Source organism: Vipera berus, assembly GCF_964194415.1.
Source record: "Vipera berus genome assembly, chromosome: 2".
Classification (NCBI taxonomy): Eukaryota; Metazoa; Chordata; class Lepidosauria; order Squamata; family Viperidae; genus Vipera; species Vipera berus.
This window is the reverse complement of record NC_138203.1, coordinates 241,941,751-241,963,577: the sequence shown is the minus strand read 5'-3', so window position 1 is coordinate 241,963,577 and position 21,827 is coordinate 241,941,751. Positions and strand designations below refer to the sequence as shown.

At 38.3% G+C, this 21,827-nt stretch overlaps 1 protein-coding gene across 6 annotated transcripts in view; it reads right to left on the bottom strand.

The window, feature by feature from the left end:
- RAD18 (RAD18 E3 ubiquitin protein ligase) overlaps positions 1–21,827 on the bottom strand; it is a 141,712-nt gene that overhangs the window by 83,242 nt on the left and 36,643 nt on the right. For 5 of the 6 annotated variants that reach the window (XR_014025084.1, XR_014025085.1, XM_081317445.1 and 2 more), the window contains exon 6: positions 19,052–19,151. The exons of the other annotated variant lie outside the window; for it this stretch is intronic. Coding sequence is in view for 3 of the 5 variants with exons in the window: in XM_081317445.1 (XP_081173571.1) it covers positions 19,052–19,151 (100 nt within the window). In the remaining 2 variants the exon portion in view is untranslated. The remainder of the gene's footprint in view (positions 1–19,051; positions 19,152–21,827) is intronic. 6 annotated transcript variants of the gene reach the window in all.

The window sequence follows — 21,827 nt, the reverse complement described above, 5'->3', positions numbered from 1 at the left end:
GCCATCCACAAGCTGTAGTCGCAACTGTGACAACTCATATTTGTGTAAATTTTTTTGGATTGCTAACAAAGAATTAAAGGGAGACTGATATGGCCATTTCAAACTCATTTGTTCTCATCAGTCAGCCATACCCTTCTGAGATTCAAACCTGGGCCGATTGCACATTAGGCAGTTGTTTTAACCTCTGGCCTGGCAAGGTATTCTAAAATACTTAACAAATACTTAACACATATCTCCCTTGCCTCTCAGCTAACAAAGCGAGAAAGAGCCTGTGGCTTAGAAGTTAAAACAACTGCCTAATGTACAATTGGCCCAGGTTCGAATCTCAGAAGGGTATGGCTGACTGATGAGAACAAATGAGTTTGAAATGGCCATATCAGTCTCCCTTTAATTCTTTGTTAGCAATCCAAAAAATTTACACACACACACGTGTGTTTGTGTGTGTGTGTTAAATATTTGTCAAGTCATTTTGAATATGCTTTGCTAATTAACTCTTTCTTTCCTGTTTTGGCCTAACTCAAGGCTATCCACAGGATATAGTCACAACTTATGACAGCTCATTATTTGTGTAAATTATTCAAATTGCTAATAAAGAATTTTTAGGGAGACTGAAATGATCATTTCGAACTTCTTATGTTCTCATCAGTCAGTCATACCCTTTTTTTTTTAATCTGAGATTCGAACCTGGGCTGATTATATATTAGGCAGTTGCTTTAAGTTCCTGAGCCACAGGTTCTTTCTCTATTAGCTAGGAAGCAAGGGAGATATATGTGTTAAATATTTGTCGTCATTTTGAATATGCCTTGCTAATTAACTCTTTCTTTCCTGTTTTGGCCTAACTCAAGGCTATCCACAGGATATGACTGACTGATGAGAACATAAGAAGTTCGAAATGATCATTTCAGCCTCCCTAAAAATTCTTTATTAGCAATTTGAATAATTTACACAAATAATGAGCTGTCATAAGTTGTGACTATATAGCTGACTCAGGAATTCTGGGAGTTGAAGTCCATGAGTCATAAAAGAGCCGAGGTTGCCTACCCCTGGTCTAGGTGTTTGATTTTACCTTGCTGCATAATATACAGTACTGGCCAAAATTGTGGAAACCTTTTGGGAAAGGTCTACATTTGAGGTTTGATGGATAATAACACCACTTTTTTTGGAGTACTGCCATAAAATTGTTGGGGGCAATTAAGCTGACTTTGTAATAATGCCGCTTGGGGGGGGAAGCCCTAATAAGCAGGCATATGCATAGAATGAAGGCTACTGCTAAGCTTGTAAGCCGCCCTGAGTCTTCGGAGAAGGGCAGGATATAAATGGAATTAAATAAATAAAATTATATATCAATGGAAAGATAATTTAATCAAGAATGTAATACAACAAAATTTGTTCAATTATCTGTATTCTATGAAAAGCTAGAGCCAAATAATCAGAAAAAGGAAGCACAACTTGCTTAGGTTGAGTTGAGGTAGCTTTCCTTCATCTGATTGTAGCCAATGAGCATGAGTGTTTAGAGAGCCAATCAGGTGTCATCTTGTTTTGGCATTGAGCCAATCAGATCACAGTAGGATTCAGTTGTTGATGTCATGTATTGAAGCTGAGAGGAGAACATATGTCAGTGTGTTATGTGATTGCTATCAAGTTGGTTGGGTTTTTTTGTGTTCTTTCATTTAGTGAGCTTGTAAAATGTAATAAAATTAAAGTAATGGTGCAAAGAGTTGACTGGTCACCCAGAAAGCGATGTAAAATAGTATTATTAAGTGAACAAGGCTACAGTGATAAAGAAATTAGAAGAAAAATTGGTGGAAACTTAACCAAAGGTGGCATTTCTAGGTTTTGAAGAGGTATAAGGAGATTTAGTTACTACAAAATCACACTGGTAAAGGCAGGAAAAGGTGCACAATGGCAAGTGATGATATAAGAATTAAGTGACTGTGCCTACATGACAGAAGAAAATCATCTGGGTGTATACAAGATGAAATGATGCAATGCAATGTGAAGTTGAGTGCAAGGATTGTTCGGCGCAGACTGCAGGAATTTGGCCTAAAATATCTCAAACAAAGGTTGAAAAGACTAAACTGGGCTAAAACCCATGTTACCTGGACAGAGGAACAATGGGACAGTTATTTAGAGTGATGAAACCAAAATCTCCCTGTTTGATAGTGATGGCATAAAACAGGATTCAGCTCCATGTCATGTTGCTGCTATGTGCAAAAAGTAGTTTCAAGATAATCATATTCCATTCCATAAATATATGGTTATAAATTAGAATAAACCACTAGTATGTGTGTGTGTATGTATGTATGTATGTGTATATATATATATGTGTGTGTGTGTGTGTGTGTGTGTAAATTACTAACAAAGAATTAAGGGAGACTGAAATGCACTTCTAACTTATTAGTTTTCATCAGTCAGCCATACCCTTCTGAGATTCGAACCTGGGCTGATTGCACATTAGGCAGTGTTTTTACCTCTTGAGCCACAGGATCTCTCTCGCTTTGTTAGCTTCTGCAAGGGGAGATATGTGTCAAATGTTAACTATTTAGATTACCTTGCTAGGTCCCAAACATGGGGCAAATCTTTATTTCCTGTTTTCAGCCTATCTTGAAGGCCATCGAACAGTCAGTAGTCACACCGGACAGCTCATACACACACACACACACACACACACAGAGAGAGAGAGAGAGAGAGAGAGAGAGAGAGAGAGAGAGAGGGAGAGAGAGAAGGGGGAGCGGAGAGAGAGAGAAGCTTTTTCAAAGAGCAATTCAGAAATTGTGATGGGGACAATACAATGGACTATGAGGATAACCCTGGGAGACAGAAAGAAAAGCCTGGACAGCAATCTGACAAGAAAGAATTGAGTTGAAAGGAAAATGGGGAAGCAGACAGTGTCTTAGAAAGGACTCTCCTCCTTTTCTTCAACTGTAATGGAGGTTGGGAAAAGATGTACTTTCAGGTTTGCAAGATTGATCTTGCCCTGAGACAGAAAACCAAAACTCATGAGTACTAATATTATTTTTATTGCAACGTTACAGTAACAGAATCTTGCAAGTTGAAAAGCATTTCCTCTCTTCCTCCTCTTTAGTTTCAAAAGAACAAAGGGCGGTACATTCTGCAATGCTTTCTCTTCCTCCTCCCTCCTTTGCATTCAGTTTTCATGTGTCAGTCTGTTGCCTAGACCAGTGATGGCGAACCTTTTAGAGACAGAGTGCCCAAACTGCAACCCAAAACCCACTTATGTATTGTCGGGTGCCGGGTGGGCGTGGCCCATTGGCTGGGTGTGGCCAATTGGGTAGGCGTGGCCCATTGGGTGGGCGTGGCTGTGGTGGTAACGGCAGACTGGCTGGGACTAAAAAGTTCAATCAATCAATTCCAACTTTGCGAGATCTTTTTTCCCCCATAAGATGAAATTGATTGATTGAACCTTTTTTTTTTTGCAAATGGCGGCGGAGGCCTAAAGCAAAAAGGTTTTATAAAACCCAGCTGAGGGCCTAGGACTGGGGCGACAGCGCGTGTGCCCACAGAGAGGGCTCTGCATGCCACTTGTGGCACATGTGCCATAGGTTCGCCACCACAGGCCTAGACTGTAGCTCATCCTTCTATCTCCCAAGGTTATTATCACAGTTCATTACAGAGCACACCTGCACTATGATCAAATTCAAACATTGAACCAAACAGACCTGCACTTCTCAGTATACTGCTACACTTTAAAACTACATTTTTCTGCTTTGTCTTACAATCAACTCTCTACTGAGTGCAGAAAACCTGATTAAATTATCTATTACATTGCTGAGCAGCTTCTGCTGCAACACACATTCTAGAATCAGAATCTGCCTTTCTGTAACTTAAATCCATTATTCTGTATCCTGCATTGTGTGCTGACATTATCCTTGACTTTCCTTTAGTGATCTCCTTTTAAATACTCAAAAAATGCTATAATTTCCCTTCTGTGTTGGTTGAAAATTATGTGCATCCAATGAGAGCCAGCTTTGTGTAGTGGTTAAGGCATCAGAATGCAAGACCATGAGTTCCTTGAGCCAATCGCTTTCTCTCAGCCCTAGGAACGAGGCAATGGCAAACCACTTCTGAAAAACCTTGCCAAGAAAACCACAGGAACTTGGCCAGGCAGTCTCTGAGAATTAGAAAGGATTGAACAGAAGGAAAAGAAAAAAGCATGCTACAACTAACTCAATATGTTGCTATTGAAATAAATTAGCATATAGTGCCAATGTTACATTATAACTCAACATGGCTAAATCTTTTGTGAAAACAATCTCCTTAGGTACCATTTCAAACAGTGTGATGCCTAAATAAAAATAATCCATTTGATACCAAACAACCATATTTCCAGAGGGAAAGCACATTCCACACATATATAAATCATTACACCCACAAATAATAATGAAAAACAACAAATGCTCGAAAACCTGTCAAACTAAAGATGCCAGCAATTATTCAGAGTGATAGGGAGAAATCTCTAAGGAAATAAAATTACTGGAAAACATTTGTCATTATCTTCCCATGACAAAGGACAAGCTAACAAAGCCAGTGATATTACACATTCTTAAAAGGCGCTTCTTTTAACAAAACCAAAGGTTTTAACCAGAGAAGGAAAAAGGAGAAAGAATTACAAAACTCTCAAGAAAATGAAACAAATTTATATCACATGAGTTATTCTTGTCTTCACTTTATTCTTGTAAGAATAGTACAGGTTTCAATTCAAAGATAAAGAAAAGGTTTTCCTAATATTATTTCAAGCCAGACTTGAGGAAAGAAGCTTAAAGGAGTACTAAGCTGTGGAAAGATGAGTAGAATTTATTTCTGTCCATTCATGGAAAGGAACAACTGGATGACACTGGAAATTAATTTTTTTATTAAAAGTTTTACAAAGAACACAAAAATTACTGCAAACTATTAAAGAGTATAAAAAGAAAAAAGTAAAATGCAGAAATAAAAAGAAGCTTCCAATTTCCTTTGCAGTAAATGTAAGTATAATTGCACAGTTGCAGTTCTATGATCATAAAAAAGCTCACACTTTTCTATTCTCCATTTTTTTTCTAATCATCAAAACCACAAATCTTAAATGCATTTTGTTCTGTTTCATGCAAGCAATCTATAAAGCATTTCCAGTCAACCATAAATGTAGATACTGGGGGTGGAGTTGGAAGGGTGTCCCTCTAAGGTAGCTCTGGCAATTAAGGAGAGTAAATGACGTTTTAACAAGTCTCCTTTCATCCAGTGGCCTAAAGTTAATAGGCTCCAAAGGTTTGGGAGATCCTCCAAAACAGTGCTAAATACCATGTGAAGACTGTGAAGCACAGATCCCACTCATAGATATATCCCCTCTATTAAACAATATCATCTAACGCAGGGGTGTCAAACTCGATTTCATTGAGGGCCGCATCGGCATTGCGGTTGCCCTCAGGGGGCCGGGTGGGTATGGCCTACTGGGTGGGTGTGGCCTACTGGGTGGGCGTGGCTAGAGTGCGTATGGCCTGCTGGGTGGGCGTGGCCAGCTCTACATCGTTCGCATCAAGGGTGCCTATGGGGGCCTGGACAGGAGTGGGACAGATCTGAGGGTCTCTGGCTGGAGGAGGGTCTCTGGGCCAGGGCCAAGGCAGTGGGGGCCGTTCCCTCACTGTTTCCAGGTTGGCTTCGTGGGCCTTGTGTTTGACATGTCTGATCTAACGGGACCCCTAAACATGCCCTTTGTGTTGTAGTTCTGCCATGTTAAATGGAATACATCCTAAGATTTGGATGACCCTGACCCTGACCCTGCCAGCCTTTTATATGGCACTGAAGACTAAGTTCTTCCCCTGGGCCAGGCTGTTGGGCAAACACATTTCGATATTTGTCGATGAAGATTCTCAGTCATCCAGGTAAAGTTGTCTGAAGGTTGAGTCATGGCAACTGGACTTATTTTTCTTGTTAGTTTGAGACATTTCACTGCTCATCCAAAGAGCTTCATCAGTCAGAGTAACTTAAAGGTAAAGGTAAAGGTTCCCCCGCACATGCGTGCTAGTCGTTTCTGACTCTAGGGGCCGGTGCTCATCTCCGTTTCAAAGCCAAAGAGCCAGCGCTTGTCCGAGGACGTCTCCGTGGTCATGTGGCCAGCATGACTAGACACCAAAGGCGCACGGAACGCTGTTACCTTCCCACCAGAGTGGTCCCTATTTTTCTACTTGCATTTTTACGTGCTTTCGAACTGCTAGGTTGGCAGAAGCTGGGACGAGTAACAGGCGCTCACTCTGCTACGTGGCACTCGGGATTCGACCCACCAAACTGCCGACCTTCTGATCGACAAGCTCAGCGTCCTAACCCACTGAGCCACCGCGTCCCTTCTTCAGAGTAACTTAGGCACAGAATTTTCATCGACATATTGCAACACAGTTTAGGAAGGAAAACAGAGGTTGGTGCAGGAGGAGTTGGTACATTCCAATGACTCTCTGACAAACTAACTTGCTCTGACTGATGAAACTGCTTGGATAAGCAGCGAAACATCTGAAAATAACGAGAAATATAAGTCCAGTTGCCATGACTCAACCTTCAGACATTTTGATATTGTAGTTTACATGTTTTCTGAATCTCTCAGAATGCCGTATGTTGCTTTTAAATTATTTTTTTATTATTTTAAATTATTGTTAGAGTTGTTTGTCAAATGGAGGCCATATAAATAAATAAAATGTTCAAATTCTTAACACTGAAGTACAAAAATTATAATAAGAGTACCAGATGTCTATTCAATTTAGTTTATATTTTGCTCTTCAATTGGAAATTAATTCTACGTTAGGGTAAAATAGCAAAGTTATTGATGAAAGATTATTTTCTAATATCTATCTCTAAATTTAGCAGTTAACAAAAAATTCCATGAGGGGAAAAAAACTTGACTAAATCATGAGCTGCAAAAAGTATCAGGATGCAAATTTTGCAAATTTCCTTCCATGCAGATAAATGTTTAGCTTATCATCTCATCTAATCAACTAACTCTGTCTCTTGTTAACTGTATCTTAAATCACATCATAATTTAAACTAAATGTTTATTAATCTAACGTAATATTAATTATAGTTCCAGAGCTGAACTCAGCAACTTGTAGATAAGTAAAAGTAAAGGCTTCCAAGCTTCCTAATTTCTTGGCAATAAGATAAGTAAGTGTGCTAACATAAAACCACTGCAATTTGTTATTACTGATAAACATTACATTCAATTATGCCCTAGCATGATATGTAAAAGAGCAGGTTACTAACAATATGTGATTGCATTCCCAAACTTACCTGGCTGCCAATTTGGCACTGGGGTACCATGTACCACAGAAATTTATCTAATCCCTTTTTAATTCGCATTTATTATTTCTAACAGTCATGAATCACTCTTCTGCCACTGGCAACACAATGCAATTTTCAGCGGACACCACAGATAGTGTTTCCTAGCAACAAGAATAGGCTCCACAGACAATTTGCAGAGTTCAATTAAAAAAAAAATCTTTGACACTGTTCATACTATTTATGGTATCTATTTAAATTTCAGTGGGAGTCCTCTGATTTTTACCCCGTAAGACAGGGGAAAAAATCATTCACAACTAAACCTCATTCATGATTTTTGGGGGCTATTTAAATTGTAGCAAAGCTCTCTGTATGGCAAGAATTCAATGCTGATATCCCATCTAATCAGTAGAATTTCATTTTAGTCAGTGCCTTCACATAATCTTGCTCACATTTTCCTTTTTTAAAAAGTGGGAGAGAAAATGATACAACATACAGAAAACAAAATACAGATGTAATCCAGAATGGGACTATTTTACCCTTTATAGCCCAAACTAACTTTACAATAGCGTGAATTAATAATTCAAGTATAAAATTCTAATATATTTATATGGGTCATAATAAATAAGTAAAGGCAAAACAGACTACAGCCTATCTGTTCTTTCCAAGTGACCTTCTCTGACATAATTTTTTTTCTTAAAATTCCCTATTCAATTACAACTGTCCAGCCACTGTATTTTGTCAGTATAGCATAATATTGTTAGGAAAACAGGTTCAGCCGTAAAGTAATTTTCTGATTTGCTGTTTAGACTTCTCATATCAGAGATGAAACATAAAGTTTGATTGGGCAAAATGTCTACAGATGTCTGCTTCAGGGAGGTACAACATTGTTCATGTCCAAATCTGGGGACAGAACAGTTGGTATCTTAGGGGTTGTGTGTATTTTTGTGTACTTTATTCCAGATACAAGACAAAATGCAGTTATTTTAGATAAAATGTTTTAGGTGTTCCATTCTTCTTTGGAAGTTAAAATTGGAAGCTGTCTCTTTCCAGGGATCTATTGGCAACTCATAATTTTTCAGCTCAAGAACTTCTTTTGAATCCTGTTATTTCCCATGGCTGAAACATGCAAAAGAGTTGGGAGCACAGCTTCTTCCAAAGCACAAAACATTTGGGATTTTGTTTCTGCTTACTGGAGGAACAATATTTTGAGTTCTGCTACATGCATTCCTAGTCTAGAAATGTCTCCTCACACTCTTGATAGTGATATGATAGTGTTCCTTGGGAAGAGGATAGAAGTGGCTTGCTACTTATTTTTCTAAAAGGTTGACTTACTAACCTTTGTTACTCCTTTGGCATTCCTTCGCAGTACCCTCTTCAAGGCTTAATCAGGCTCAAGCTCAACCCTATTCCATTTCCACCTTTAGCTCATAACCATGAGCTTATTTTTGACAGACAAGGCTATGTGACTATACTATGTCAAGGTGTTCAGTTTAATTGGTGATGTCCTATTAATTCGTAGTCTTTCTTTGTCTTTCTGTTTATTGGAGGATTCTTAGAAGAAATCCACTAGAAAGGGGCGGGGGGAAATCTTCCGGTCTGATGCCACGATGAGACATGTGGAAGAAACCGGGGCTCCGGCTTCTTAGTCCAATTTCGTTCAGTCCGGAGACCCCAAGGGGTCAGAAAGTTGCCCTGGAGGGACAACGAAGAAGAAGGGAAGTTTTGGGAGTCTGGACCAGACGGTGGTCGGTCCAGACAGACTGAAGAAGCCTTTCTAAAGGACGGAAGGCGGCCTGGTAAGCACAGGCAGCCCAAGTCATTGTCAGCCAGAAAAAAAAAGCGAGGAGCCATGGCACTGTGCCAAACAGCTGATTGTCAACAGCAGCCTGTTTTTTATTCCTTTTCCTTATGGACTCAGAAATACTGAACCCCTGATTGGGAAAAATCTACGAAATAAAGACCCCAGATTGACTAGGGGAGAAGAGAGTTAAAAGCGATGAGCAATTACAAGAGGGGGAAGGAATTTAAGGAACATAAAAGAATATCTAAAAATGGAACTTAGATTGACCTAAAGAAAGACTACTTAACCTCCAGGACGTGGAAAAAATTTTTAGACTTAATTTCTAGGGTAAATAACTTACAAAGAAGTTAAAAAAAACTTTGTAAAAACTTTTTAAAGCAGGATATAGACAATACAGTGTATGAGGACATCTAGTGGTGAAAGGACATACTACAGTAATACCAAATAATAAAAGAACTTGAAAAGTGTTTGACCTTGAAACACCTGGTATAAACAAAGTGCCTTTATATGACTTTGCATGAAAAAAGACTCTCTACAATTATATCTATTGAGTATGGATATAACCAAAACAGGAATTATTTGGAGACAGCAGGCGTTTTACATTTATGATTTGACTGGAGGATTTGGATTTAGCCTAAAGTAGTTGGCTCGATTTTATGGTTGGATTTTAGCCTAAGACAGTTGGCTTGAAAAATGAGTACATCAAATCTCACAAGACTTATGAAAAAAACTTCCTCTGCACCTTCTGTTGGAACATCTAGCCCAACAAGCCAGGGATCTATTGAAACAATGTTGCAGCGTGAAAAAATAAGCACTGCTCAAACTGAGATGCAAACCACATTAAAATTAATTCAAGAATCAATACAGAGAAACCATGAAGAGACAAAATGTAATTTTGATAAATTAAACAAACAAATGTTGGATATAAAGACAGAATTTGAAGCTCATCAGCAGAGGACCTAGATTGTTGGGGGCAATAAGCTTTGTAAAAATGCCACTGGGGGTGGTGGTGAAAGCCCTAATAAGCAGGCATATACATAGAATGAAGGCTATTGCTAAGCACATTGATTTGTGCTTCTTAGATTGTAAGCCGCCCTGAGTCTTTGGAGAAGGGCGGGATATAAATGGGATTAAAAAAAATAATTGTTAAAAATGAACAAAGAATTCAGAAAATAGAAAATAAATCAGATGATATTGACAAAAAAATGGAAGTACTAATGCAGGAAAATGAAAAATCAGAACAAGCAAATCAAAACCTAGAAGGAACAGTGGCAGTTTTAGAAATGGAGAAAGCGGAACAGTATTTAAGTTTTCAAAATATTCCTGAAGACAGAGAAGACGACATAGCACTTGTGATAATTGATTTACTGGCAGAGGCTTTGAAAGCAGACCAAGCAGAGGTACAAATGGAAATAGATGAAGTATTTTGAATGAATTCAAGCTATGCAAGGAAATATAAACTACCCAGAGAAGTTCATGTAAGATTCATAAAGAAAACAAGAAATGAAATAAGAAAAGTTAGAGATGAACCATTACAATACAAGAATAAAGAAAGTATGGTGTTAAAACCGATCCCCAAGAGAGTAAGAGACACCTGAAGACAATATCACTTCTTAACTACAAAGGTAATTGCAAAAGGTATAAACTTCAGATGGTTAATGCCAGAAGGGATCTTAATCAACTGGAATAATACAAGATACCGACTGGACTCAGTTTGGAAGGCACAAGACTTTGATGAAAGAAATCACGCATTTTTAAATGAAAGAGTACAATATCAACAAAAGGAGAGAAAGAATCAGAAACAAACAGAAGAAGCAACTGAGGAAGCAACTAAACAAACAGAAGAACAGAAAGAGAAACTTGATCAAGAGTGTGAGGGAATAGCCAAAGAACAAAGGACTACAAGATCGACAAGACCTAAATATAAGTAATTGAAATGGAGAAAAACAGAATTTTTTTCAGTGAATATAAATGGACTGAATTCCCCATCAAAAAGAAATATTTTTTAGAAAACTACAGAAATTAAACTTAGATATAATTTGTTTCCAAGAGACACATATAAAAAGACAATAATACAAACTGTTGGAATACCCCAAAATTGGGAAACTTTACCATGCATCAGCGCAGCAGAAAAAAAGAGGTGTAGCCATATATATTAAAGATACAATAGACTCTAAAATGATTTTTCAGAGGAAGAAGGAAGAATTGTGATAGTAGAAATATTTCTACATCAAAAACAAATGTTGTTGGCAGCAATATATGCACCAAATAATAAACAGGAAGAATTTTATCAAAATCTCCATAGAAAAATAACAGAAATGGAGTATCAAAATATTTGCCTAGTAGGAGATTTCAACGCAATAGTGGATGGGACATTACACTATAAAAGTAGCAAAACAGGAGAAAGTGGAAGAAAAAGATTACCTAAGACATTTTTTAATATGATAAAGGAAACTGGGGTACAAGATGTCTGGAGGGAAATTAATCCAGGAAAATTACAATACACATTTTATTCAAATAGTCACAAATCCTGGTCCAGAATTGACATGATTTGGATGACATCTGAATTGAGGACAAGTATACAGGAGATTGAGATAGAACCAGGTACATGGGCAGACCACAACCCCTTAAAAATGACATGGAGAAGAATAAAAAAAATTAAGATGGACTTTAAATCAATCTATATTAAAAGAAAAAGAATTAGCAACAAAAGAAATGGAGTTTTTCTTTAAAGAAAATAAAAAAGAAGATACAACATTACAAAACGTATGTGATACAGCCAAAGAGTATTTTAGAGGTATAGCTATAACATACATGGAGGGGAAAAAATAAACAGAAAAGACAACAATACATATTATTAAGGGAAGAATTTGAAAAATTTGGATCAGAACTGTAAATGAATCCGCAAAAGAAGATTCTGAAAAGAGAAATGGAAATAATAAAACATAAATTAAATTTGTTGGAATTCAGAAAAATTGGCACAGCAAATAAAAAGAGCAAAACAAAACTTTTTTGAAAATGCCAACAAGCCAGGAAGATGGTTAGCTTACAAACTTAAAAAAATGAAGAAACTGATAAATAATTTAGTAGATGAAAAAGGCTGCCTACAATTTAAGAACAAAGAAATTAAAAAGATAATTAAAAAGTACTATAAGAACCTGTATTATATAGAAGAAATTCCAAGAGAGAAAATGATTCAATATCTGGAAGAAAATAATCTTCCAAAAATTTCAGAAACTTTTAAAACTATGCTAGAGGAAAAAATAACAATGATGGAAATAACAGAGGTTATAAGAAGACAAAAAAAATGAGAAAACACCAGGGCCAGATGGACTACCAGCATAGCTATATAAATCTTTACAAGATATATTAAGTGAACAGTTGAAGGACGTGTGCAATAAACTTTTGTTGGAAGCTAAACTCCCAAATACATGGACAGATGAAAATATTACCTTAATACCAAAGGAAGATTCAGACTTGACAGATAAAAAAAATTATAGACCGATATCATTAAAGGTGGATTATAAAATTTTTACTTCAATAATAGCAGAGACTGAAAAGATTTTTAACTGAATTTATACATTTAGATCAAAATGGTTTTGTACCAAAGAGACAAATTAAAAATAATTTAAGAGTGATAATGGATATATTGGAATATTATGAATTACATCCAGGGAAACAATTGGCACTAATATTTTTAGATGCCCAAAAGGCATTTGATAATGTTTCCTGGCAATTTATGATTCAACAATTAAAAATAATGGACTTTGGACAAAACTTTATAAATATGATTAAAACAATATACAATAAACAAACAGCGAAAGTGATTGTGAATAGAGATTATACACAAAACATTGAGATAAGAAAACATGCAAGGAAAGGATGTCCATTATCTCCATTGTTATTTATTTTAACATTGGAAGTTCTGAAAAGAAATATTAGACAAGATACAGAAATTAAAGGACTAGAAATAAAAGGTAAAACATACAAATTACAAGCATTTGCAGATGATTTGATATTTATTTTAGAAGAACCCTTGGAGATGATTCCTAAACTACTGGGAAAGACAGAACAGTATGGAATGAAAATAAACAGAGAAAAAAACTAAACTAATAGTTAAAAATCTTTCAGATAAATATATATATATAAAAATAAAACTACAAATAGTTAAAAAGATTAAATACCTGGGAATATACTTAACAGCAAGATGTTTAATAATAAAAGAAGATAATTATACAAAATTATCGAATCAAATAAGAATGGATATGGAAAAAATGTAAAAGCTTGCAACTGTCAATATTAGGAAGAATTGCCACAGTCAAAATAAATATATTACCAAAAATTTTATTTCTATTTCAAACACCTATAAAACTTGAGAAAAAAATCTTTGAAGATTTAAATTCATTAATTTTGAAAATTATTTGGCAAGGAAAGAAAGCTAGAAATTAAGATGAAAATGCCTAGGGAAATGGAAGTTTTCGTTTACCAGAGTGGGTTTTATATTATCAAGCATCTGTATTAACATGGGTAAAAAAAATGGGTAATTCTTAGAAACAAAAGATTGTTATATTTGGAGAGGCATGATTTACAATTGGGATGGCACGCTTTCTTATGGTACAGGAAAAATAAAATTCATAAGCACTTTCAAAATCACTATTATAAGAAATGCATTATTAACATGGGGAAAAATAAAATGTAAAATATATCTGAAAATTCCAGGGTGCCTTTCAACAATGGAAGCATTTCTACACCAAAATTTAGTTGATTTTGAAAAAATCCGGACAGAGATACCGTATATACTTGAGTATAAGCCGAATTTTTCAGCCCACTTTTTGGGCTGAAAAATTCCACTTCGGCTTATACTCCAGTCAACAAAAAAAACTTACCGAGGACTTGTGCGCGGCCGAGGCTTTGGTGCTTCCGGGATCGCGCGCACCTCTCCCAAGCCACCGCCGTCCGGAGACCTGACGAAGTTTGGGGAGGTGCGCGCGCAAACCTCCCCAAACGTCGGCAGGTCTCCGGACCTCCGCGCCCTGCCTGCCTGCTTCTTTCCGCTGCGGAACGAAGCAGCCTGCCTGCTTCTTTCCGCTGCGGAACGAAGCAGCCTGAACAAAGCAGGCTGCTTCTTTCCGCTGCGGAAAGAAGCAGCCTTCTTTCCGCTGCGGAACGAAGCAGCCTGCCTGCTTCTTTCCGCTGCGGAATGAAGCAGCCTGCCTGCTTCTTTCCGCTGCGGAATGAAGCAGCGTGCCTGCTTCTTTCCGCTGCGGAACGAAGCAGCCTGAACGAAGCAGGCTGCTTCTTTCCGCTGCGGAAAGAAGCAGCCTTCTTTCCGCAGCGGAAAGAAGCAGCCTGCCTGCTTCTTTCCGCTGCGGAACGAAGCAGCCTGAACAAAGCAGCCTTCTTTCCACAGCGGAAAGAAACAGCCTTCTTTCCGCAGCGGAAAGAAGCAGCCTTCTTTCCGCAGCGGAAAGAAGCAGCCTGCCTGCTTCTTTCCGCTGCGGAACGAAGCAGCCTGAACGAAGCAGGCTGCTTCTTTCCGCTGCGGAAAGAAGCAGCCTGCCTGCTTCTTTCCGCTGCGGAACGAAGCAGCCTGAACGAAGCAGGCTGCTTCTTTCCGCTGCGGAAAGAAGCAGCCTTCTTTCCGCAGCGGAAAGAAGCAGCCTGCCTGCTTCTTTCCGCTGCGGAACGAAGCAGCGTGCCTGCTTCTTTCCGCTGCGGAACGAAGCAGCCTGAACGAAGCAGGCTGCTTCTTTCCACTGCGGAAAGAAGCAGCCTTCTTTCCGCAGCGGAAAGAAGCAGCCTGCCTGCTTCTTTCCGCTGCGGAACGAAGCAGCCTGCCTGCTTCTTTCCGCTGCGGAACGAAGCAGCCTGAACGAAGCAGGCTGCTTCTTTCCGCTGCGGAAAGAAGCAGCCTTCTTTCCGCAGCGGAAAGAAGCAGCCTGCCTGCTTCTTTCCGCTGCGGAACGAAGCAGCGTGCCTGCTTCTTTCCGCTGCGGAACGAAGCAGCCTGAACGAAGCAGGCTGCTTCTTTCCACTGCGGAAAGAAGCAGCCTTCTTTCCGCAGCGGAAAGAAGCAGCCTGCCTGCTTCTTTCCGCTGCGGAACGAAGCAGCCTGAACGAAGCAGGCTGCTTCTTTCCGCTGCGGAAAGAAGCAGCCTTCTTTCCGCAGCGGAAAGAAGCAGCCTGCCTGCTTCTTTCCGCTGCGGAACGAAGCAGCCTGAACGAAGCAGGCTGCTTCTTTCCACTGCGGAAAGAAGCAGCCTTCTTTCCGCAGCGGAAAGAAGCAGCCTTCTTTCCGCTGCGGAAAGAAGCAGCCTGAACGAAGCAGGCTGCTTCTTTCCGCTGCGGAAAGAAGCAGGCAGGCAAGGCACGGAGATCCGGAGACCTGCCGACGTTTGGGGAGGTTTGGGGAGGTGCGCGCGCACCTCCCCAAATCTCCCCAAACTTCGGCAGGTCTCCGGACGGCGGCGGCTTGGGAGAGGTGCGCACGATCCTGGAAGCACCGAAGCCTCGGCCGCGCACAAGTCCTCGGTAAGCTCCGGGCGGTCACTTGCTTCGCGTCTCCTGAGGGAAGGGGGGGCAACTGGAGCGGGCGTGTTTCCTCGCCTGCTGGGCGCCGCGATTTGCCCGGGGAACGCGCGGGCCCCGAATGGCAGCGTGGAGCGAGGAAGCGGACAGCCAGGGCTTCCCCGAGAGTCGCGGCCACACAGGGTATTCCTGTGTATTCAGGCTTGCAAAATGGCGGATCGAGCCTCTGCTGGCGGCGGAGGCTTGCAGAACGGCGGATCGGCTGATACTCGAGTCACGAACTTTTTCCAGTTTTTGGGGGTGAAAATGGGGGTCTCGGCTTATACTCGAGTCGGCTTATACTCAAGTATATACGGTATTCTAAATTCTGAAGGGAATTTAAAATCTAAACAAGAAATGGAAAATCAGGGTATCAATTTATCATGATGGACACATTTACAAATGCAAGTTAGATATGATAAAGATGTTAAACTGTATGGATTTTACAAGGAGCAAACTTTGTTTGATAAGATATTATTAACTCCTGATGAGAAACTAAGAAAATTTATAATTTTCTATTAACTTTGAAAATGGAAAGCGAACAAGTTAAAGAAACAATGATAAGATGGGCAAAAAATTTTGGATACAATATAGGATTAGAAAAATGGCAAAATTCGTGGGAAAGAAATTATAAGCTGACAATGCCAACCTCTTATTTAAAAAAAATATATAAAATGTTTTATAGATGACACCTGCCACCAGCAAGACTAGCAAAAATGTTTAAAAACTTGTCGGGCAGATGTTGGAAATGCAAACATAAGTCAGGCACATTACCATGTTTGGTGGACATGTGCCAAAGCAGAGTTATTGGAAAAAGATACATGCTTGGCTAGAAAAGATGTTGGCAGAATATGTAGATTTTAAACCTGAACTTTTTTTATTAGGTATAATGCCGGAAAAGACTGATAAACAAAGCATATATGTGACTTTGCATGTTACAACAGCAACAAGAATTATATTTGCGCAGTATTGGAAAAATGAAAAAATACCATCAGATGAAGAAATAATTTTAAAAAATATTAGAATGTGTGGAGATGGATAAACTGACCCTGAGGCTGAAAGAAAAAGAAGAAATGAAATATTATCAAACTTGGGACTTATTTTATTGATGGCTAGAGGAAATAATAAAGGATTAGGAACTAAATATGTATTAGCGAATGTAAACTCAGACAGCACGTTTGTTGAATAAATACTATTGCATGTATGGAAAAAAATCCTTAATTTAAAAAAAACCAGAAGGGGGGGGGAATAATCCCTCTGTAGTCTATAACAGAAGGCACAACAATAAGAATTAACCTAGCATCTAAAATCACTAATCTAATTTTAAAAAACCAGAAAATTCATTAAAGATAACCCTTCCTGTATTATGGATAAGTAAACATGAAGGGTAATCAAAGTAGAAAAGCCCTTAGCTCTTAGCTAAGCATTAAGAGAGAGACTTAAAGTGTAAGGAATGTAGACACAATATAACTGGGGGGGGAGGGGGAATCATCTGCATTTGATTGGATTTTGATCAAAAATATAAAGAATTTCCAGATAGGTTATAAATTGAAACACTGATAATAAAACATTTCTTTTTTAAAATAAAGAATCCCTTGCTTGTTGAGCTTGCTGATTAAGTTTGCATGTATCTACTACTATTTAGGTAGTTGCCTGGATGACTGACAGTTATGTCCCATATATATTTGTTCCTCTAGACCAGGGGTCAGCAACCTGAAACAGTGAAAGAGCCACTCGGAACTGGTTCCCTCACAAAAGGAAAAACTGGGAGCCGCAAAAACTGTGTGCGCATGCACGTACATGCGTGCATGTGCAGAACAGGGTTTGACTGAAGAGTGGAGCCAAGGTGAGATATGCACCTACCCTGCATATTTGAATTGATTGATTGAACTTTTTTAGTCCCACCCTTTTGGGGGGGGATTGCACATGGCAGAGGACTGGGAGCCGCAGAGGATGGCTGAAAGAGCCGCATGCGGCTCCGGAGCCGCAGGTTGCAGACCTGTGCTCTAGACCATGGGTGTCAAACTCGCCGATTCATGTGATGCGTCGTGACATGTCACAGCTTTTTTTGCATTGAATAGCCCTTGAAATAATTCAAAGGCATAACGATTAAAACTCCACAATACAATTCACTTCTAACCTACAAAATCCATATTTTACAATATTTACAACAATAGAAAAGCAACAGGTGAGCAGTTGAGTCATGGCACATGAAAATTCTTGCCACTGCACATCCTAGCATTGCAGAGCATGAGAAGTAAAAAAAAACACACCACTTTATTTCTTGCAGAACCTTTGGTGACCTCTTTCAGAACACAAGGGTTCCGCAGAATGTCAATTAAGAAAGACTGCACTATGCAATAACTTACTAAATTACTGCTCTTATTTATCTGCTCAGAAACAGTAAACTGAGAATGACTAAGGAGCTGTTTGAAATCAAATGCAAAGAATTATCGACTGGAACCAACAACCCTCTTTCTGAGATGCTCATGTTCCGATGTACAGCCCCAGCAAATATGAAAATTTGAAACAATCTGTTCTCCCCTTTCAACTAACTCTACCTATTTTTGATGCATTTGGTGAGGCTTTGCAGCAATATTGTACAAACTGCTAGCCCCATTGTATCATGTTTCATTTATTGATTACATAGCATTGATTGCTAATATTGTGGAAGAGATAAATATATGCCAATCACATTCTTCCAAAGATTCAACTGTATCGTTCTGCTATGCACAAGATGAGCAATTAATTATTCCATAATTGTATTTGGAGAACATTACAAATAGTTAACATCAGATGAAACAAAAAACAGCATCTACAAAGGACTAATAGAAAAGTGAGTAGATATCAGCTGCCTCCTTGATGGAGGTGTAGCAAAGAAAAATCATCTGCCAGAAAATATTACTGAAGAAGCCCTAACATTGTTTCAGCTATTCTCCAGATACCAATTGCTCCAGAGGGAAGACCTCCCCTTTGTCCAATAAATCCAAACAAATCTGAATAAACTGTTGCTTTATTATGTAAATCAATGTACTAATATTGTTTTAGGATCCAATCTGGGTCAGTCACTGGGACCAGAGCAGTGGTGGAATTTAAATATGTGAACAACCGGTTCTCTGTTTGGATGCTGCTTCCGGAAGTTCATTCTAGGCCTGGGCAACAAAAAATTAGCTACCGGTTCTGCTGAAGTAGTGCAAACCGGCTGAATCCCACCACTGGACCAAAGGTTTTGTCTTCCAGGTTTTCGGACTAGTGCTGGAGCCAATCTTCGGGGAACTTCTAATATTGTTTTTATACCTTAAAACATTATTCAAAGACCATTAAATAAAACAAGAAAAACTGACCCAATTTGGTACTGTTTTCTTGCTAAAGTAAGTACGGATAGCATTCATTAGAACTCATTACACTGAAGAACCTTACCTTCGGAGACTGTCTTTCTTCTCATCTCTTGTCAGGCAACTATCCAGGTGGTTATTTATATGTAGTTCTTGAACAGGAACCCCACAGACAGGACACTCCACTGAAACATTTAAACATGGCCGTATCAGATTGTAAATTAAATCAAAAGAACTTTCTTTGGGGGGAAGGGGAATGCTTGCTGTTGCACAGTGTGCAGACATCTAGGTGGATTCTTCTCAAGCCAGTGCCCTCCAGATGTGGTGACGGTGGAAGTAACAAGTCCGACATATCCAGAAGACACTAGGTTTGGAATGATATAATTTGAAAGTTCACCACCAAATGCCAATGAAGCCAGCATCTTACAAACAAGGCGAGACCCAGTTTTTATGATGAAACAAGTATGAACAGTTTTACCTTCATATTGTTATCATGCGTTACTAAAAAGAACAATGCAAATAGAGTTCTAGCAGCCTGAACAAAGTGAAACTGTTTTCTTGATTTTCAGTAAAAAAAAAAAGACAGAAGTGCTTATCTTGCAGCTGACATGATTACTCCCTCGTTCATTTTTTTTTTATTATAAAGCAGTAGAATGTGAAATGCAGATTTTGCTTTTGGGTATAGCTTTACTCTCTGTTTCCACATATTTACACTCATAAGTCAGCAAAATTTCAATGTCAGTTTCATCTAAAAAACAACATTGCTAGAGCAAACATGGTATTCCAAATTAAATCAAGTTAGGAAAGATGCTGATGTAAGATAAAAGTATATTAAGCTATCGTTGCATTTTATGTCTATGATTCAACTTGCAATGCAAAGTGAAGAAAAATTCAGTGTTTCCTTTCCATGCATAAGGAATCACCAAACTGAAATTTCAATCTTTTAAGATGAACAAAAGTAGAGCAAGAGAAATGTAAACATTCCACTATAAATAATTTAAAAGGTGGCCTCCTAATTTCCTATTGCTTTGGAACAAGAAGGCCAGCCGAGTAACAATTTCAATCAAATAGATGTTTATCAATTTTCACAGAGATTGTTAATACAAAACTACAGTAGCGTATTGCTTTTTTCCAATGATAGCGTTGTTTCTTTTTGTTAAAATTCAAAAAAAGATGAAATAAATACAAGCTCACAATTGGGACTTAAAGGTGATGGTCACCTCTAATGAATGCGCTCCTAGAATATTGAAACCAGAATTATAAAGTCATTTAGTCATCACAGCTAGTCACTGCAGATGGATTTATACAACTCTTAAAAATCCAGCTAAATTAATAGCTATGTGTGTGCATTCAGGTAGTTATTTATGCAACCTCTCCGTGCTCATGCAGTCAGAAGAAAGGTCTTCTTGCTTTACAGTAATTACACTTTGCACTATGAACAAACTGCAAGTTGAAACGTGCCAGTGTCAAACAGCAGCATGTGTAACAAGCCATCCTGATATCAAATAACAACACAGGCATCGAGCCACTGAACAATTTTATAATTTGTATCAGTCATATCACAATATCTGACTCAAGTAGGTCATCATTTGCCCCCTCCCTGAGAAACCCATGATGTCAAATCAAGTTTATGAAAATACTTTTTCTTACCCATAGCTAAATCATAGCACTAAAATCTGTATAATAGCTAAAACCGCAATTCATCTAAAGCAGTGTTTTTTGAAGTGTGATCCTAAAACCCGTGGGGAGCCCCCCCCCAAAATCAAAATTACTTGCCAGCCTATGTTGAAAAATAATGCAATATTAAAATCCCATTAAACAACCATGAAAAGAACGAATGGCAGTGAATGCACCAATTTTAATTTTTAATGTCGGTAAATATTGATAAATACAACCCACACAAGCAAAAGCTCTTTGGGGGTCCTCCATAACATTTAAAAATGGGAAGAGATCAGGAGAGGAAAAAAGGTTAAGAAACACTGATCAAAAAGTAAAAGGCTTCTTCCTTCTTACCATGCTTCTAAAAAAGAAGGGAAGAAGCCCAGAGAAGCTAAGATTTATCATTATATCTGAGAACGTCCCAAAAGATCATCCTATGCAGACATGGATGCTGCAAGGCTCCACAAACAATGAACCACTGGCAGAATAAAAGCAACAATTTTAAAAATGCTATTCAAGTATTTTTAATATACTCTTCAATTCTTTATCATCTGGCAGGTGTGCAGCTTCCCACCTATCAACTAGTTTTGATAAAGTTCATCTTCATTGTTGGGGGGGGGGAAATCAAATATCACCTAATATATGCTTGGATTCTGCAAAGGTTTTTTTCTATACACCTATATTCATCTATATAGATAGATAGGACATAGATAGAAGAAATATTGAAAATATTGAAACATTTCATCTTCTATTTTTATCTCAATAAAATGATAAAAATCATTTTTACCTTAATTGTATGTTTTATACTTAATTAAAACTAATTTCCATAAAATCACAGTACTAGAATGCTCCTATGTTAAATTATGTTGGTCATATGTGTTTGGGTTTTTTTTTCTGGTGGGGGGAGAGAAAATAGCTTTATGCATTTTAACTGATAGTATTGCTAATGCATTTTTAATGTTTTACCTTTGGAAGATTAGATTAGGGAGACTATCATGGAGAAAATCTATTTGGTCATTGGGAATTGTCAACTTGATGGCACATCAATTAATCAATGTGTAATGTTTTAATTACTTTTGGTTTGTTTTTATTACTTATCCCTCGGTAAATATTCTGGTCCTTTCATCTAACTGATCCAAAGTAAAATAAATAAGCAAACAGATTTCATTTATAGTTGGCATATTTACTTTAAATATGGAAGA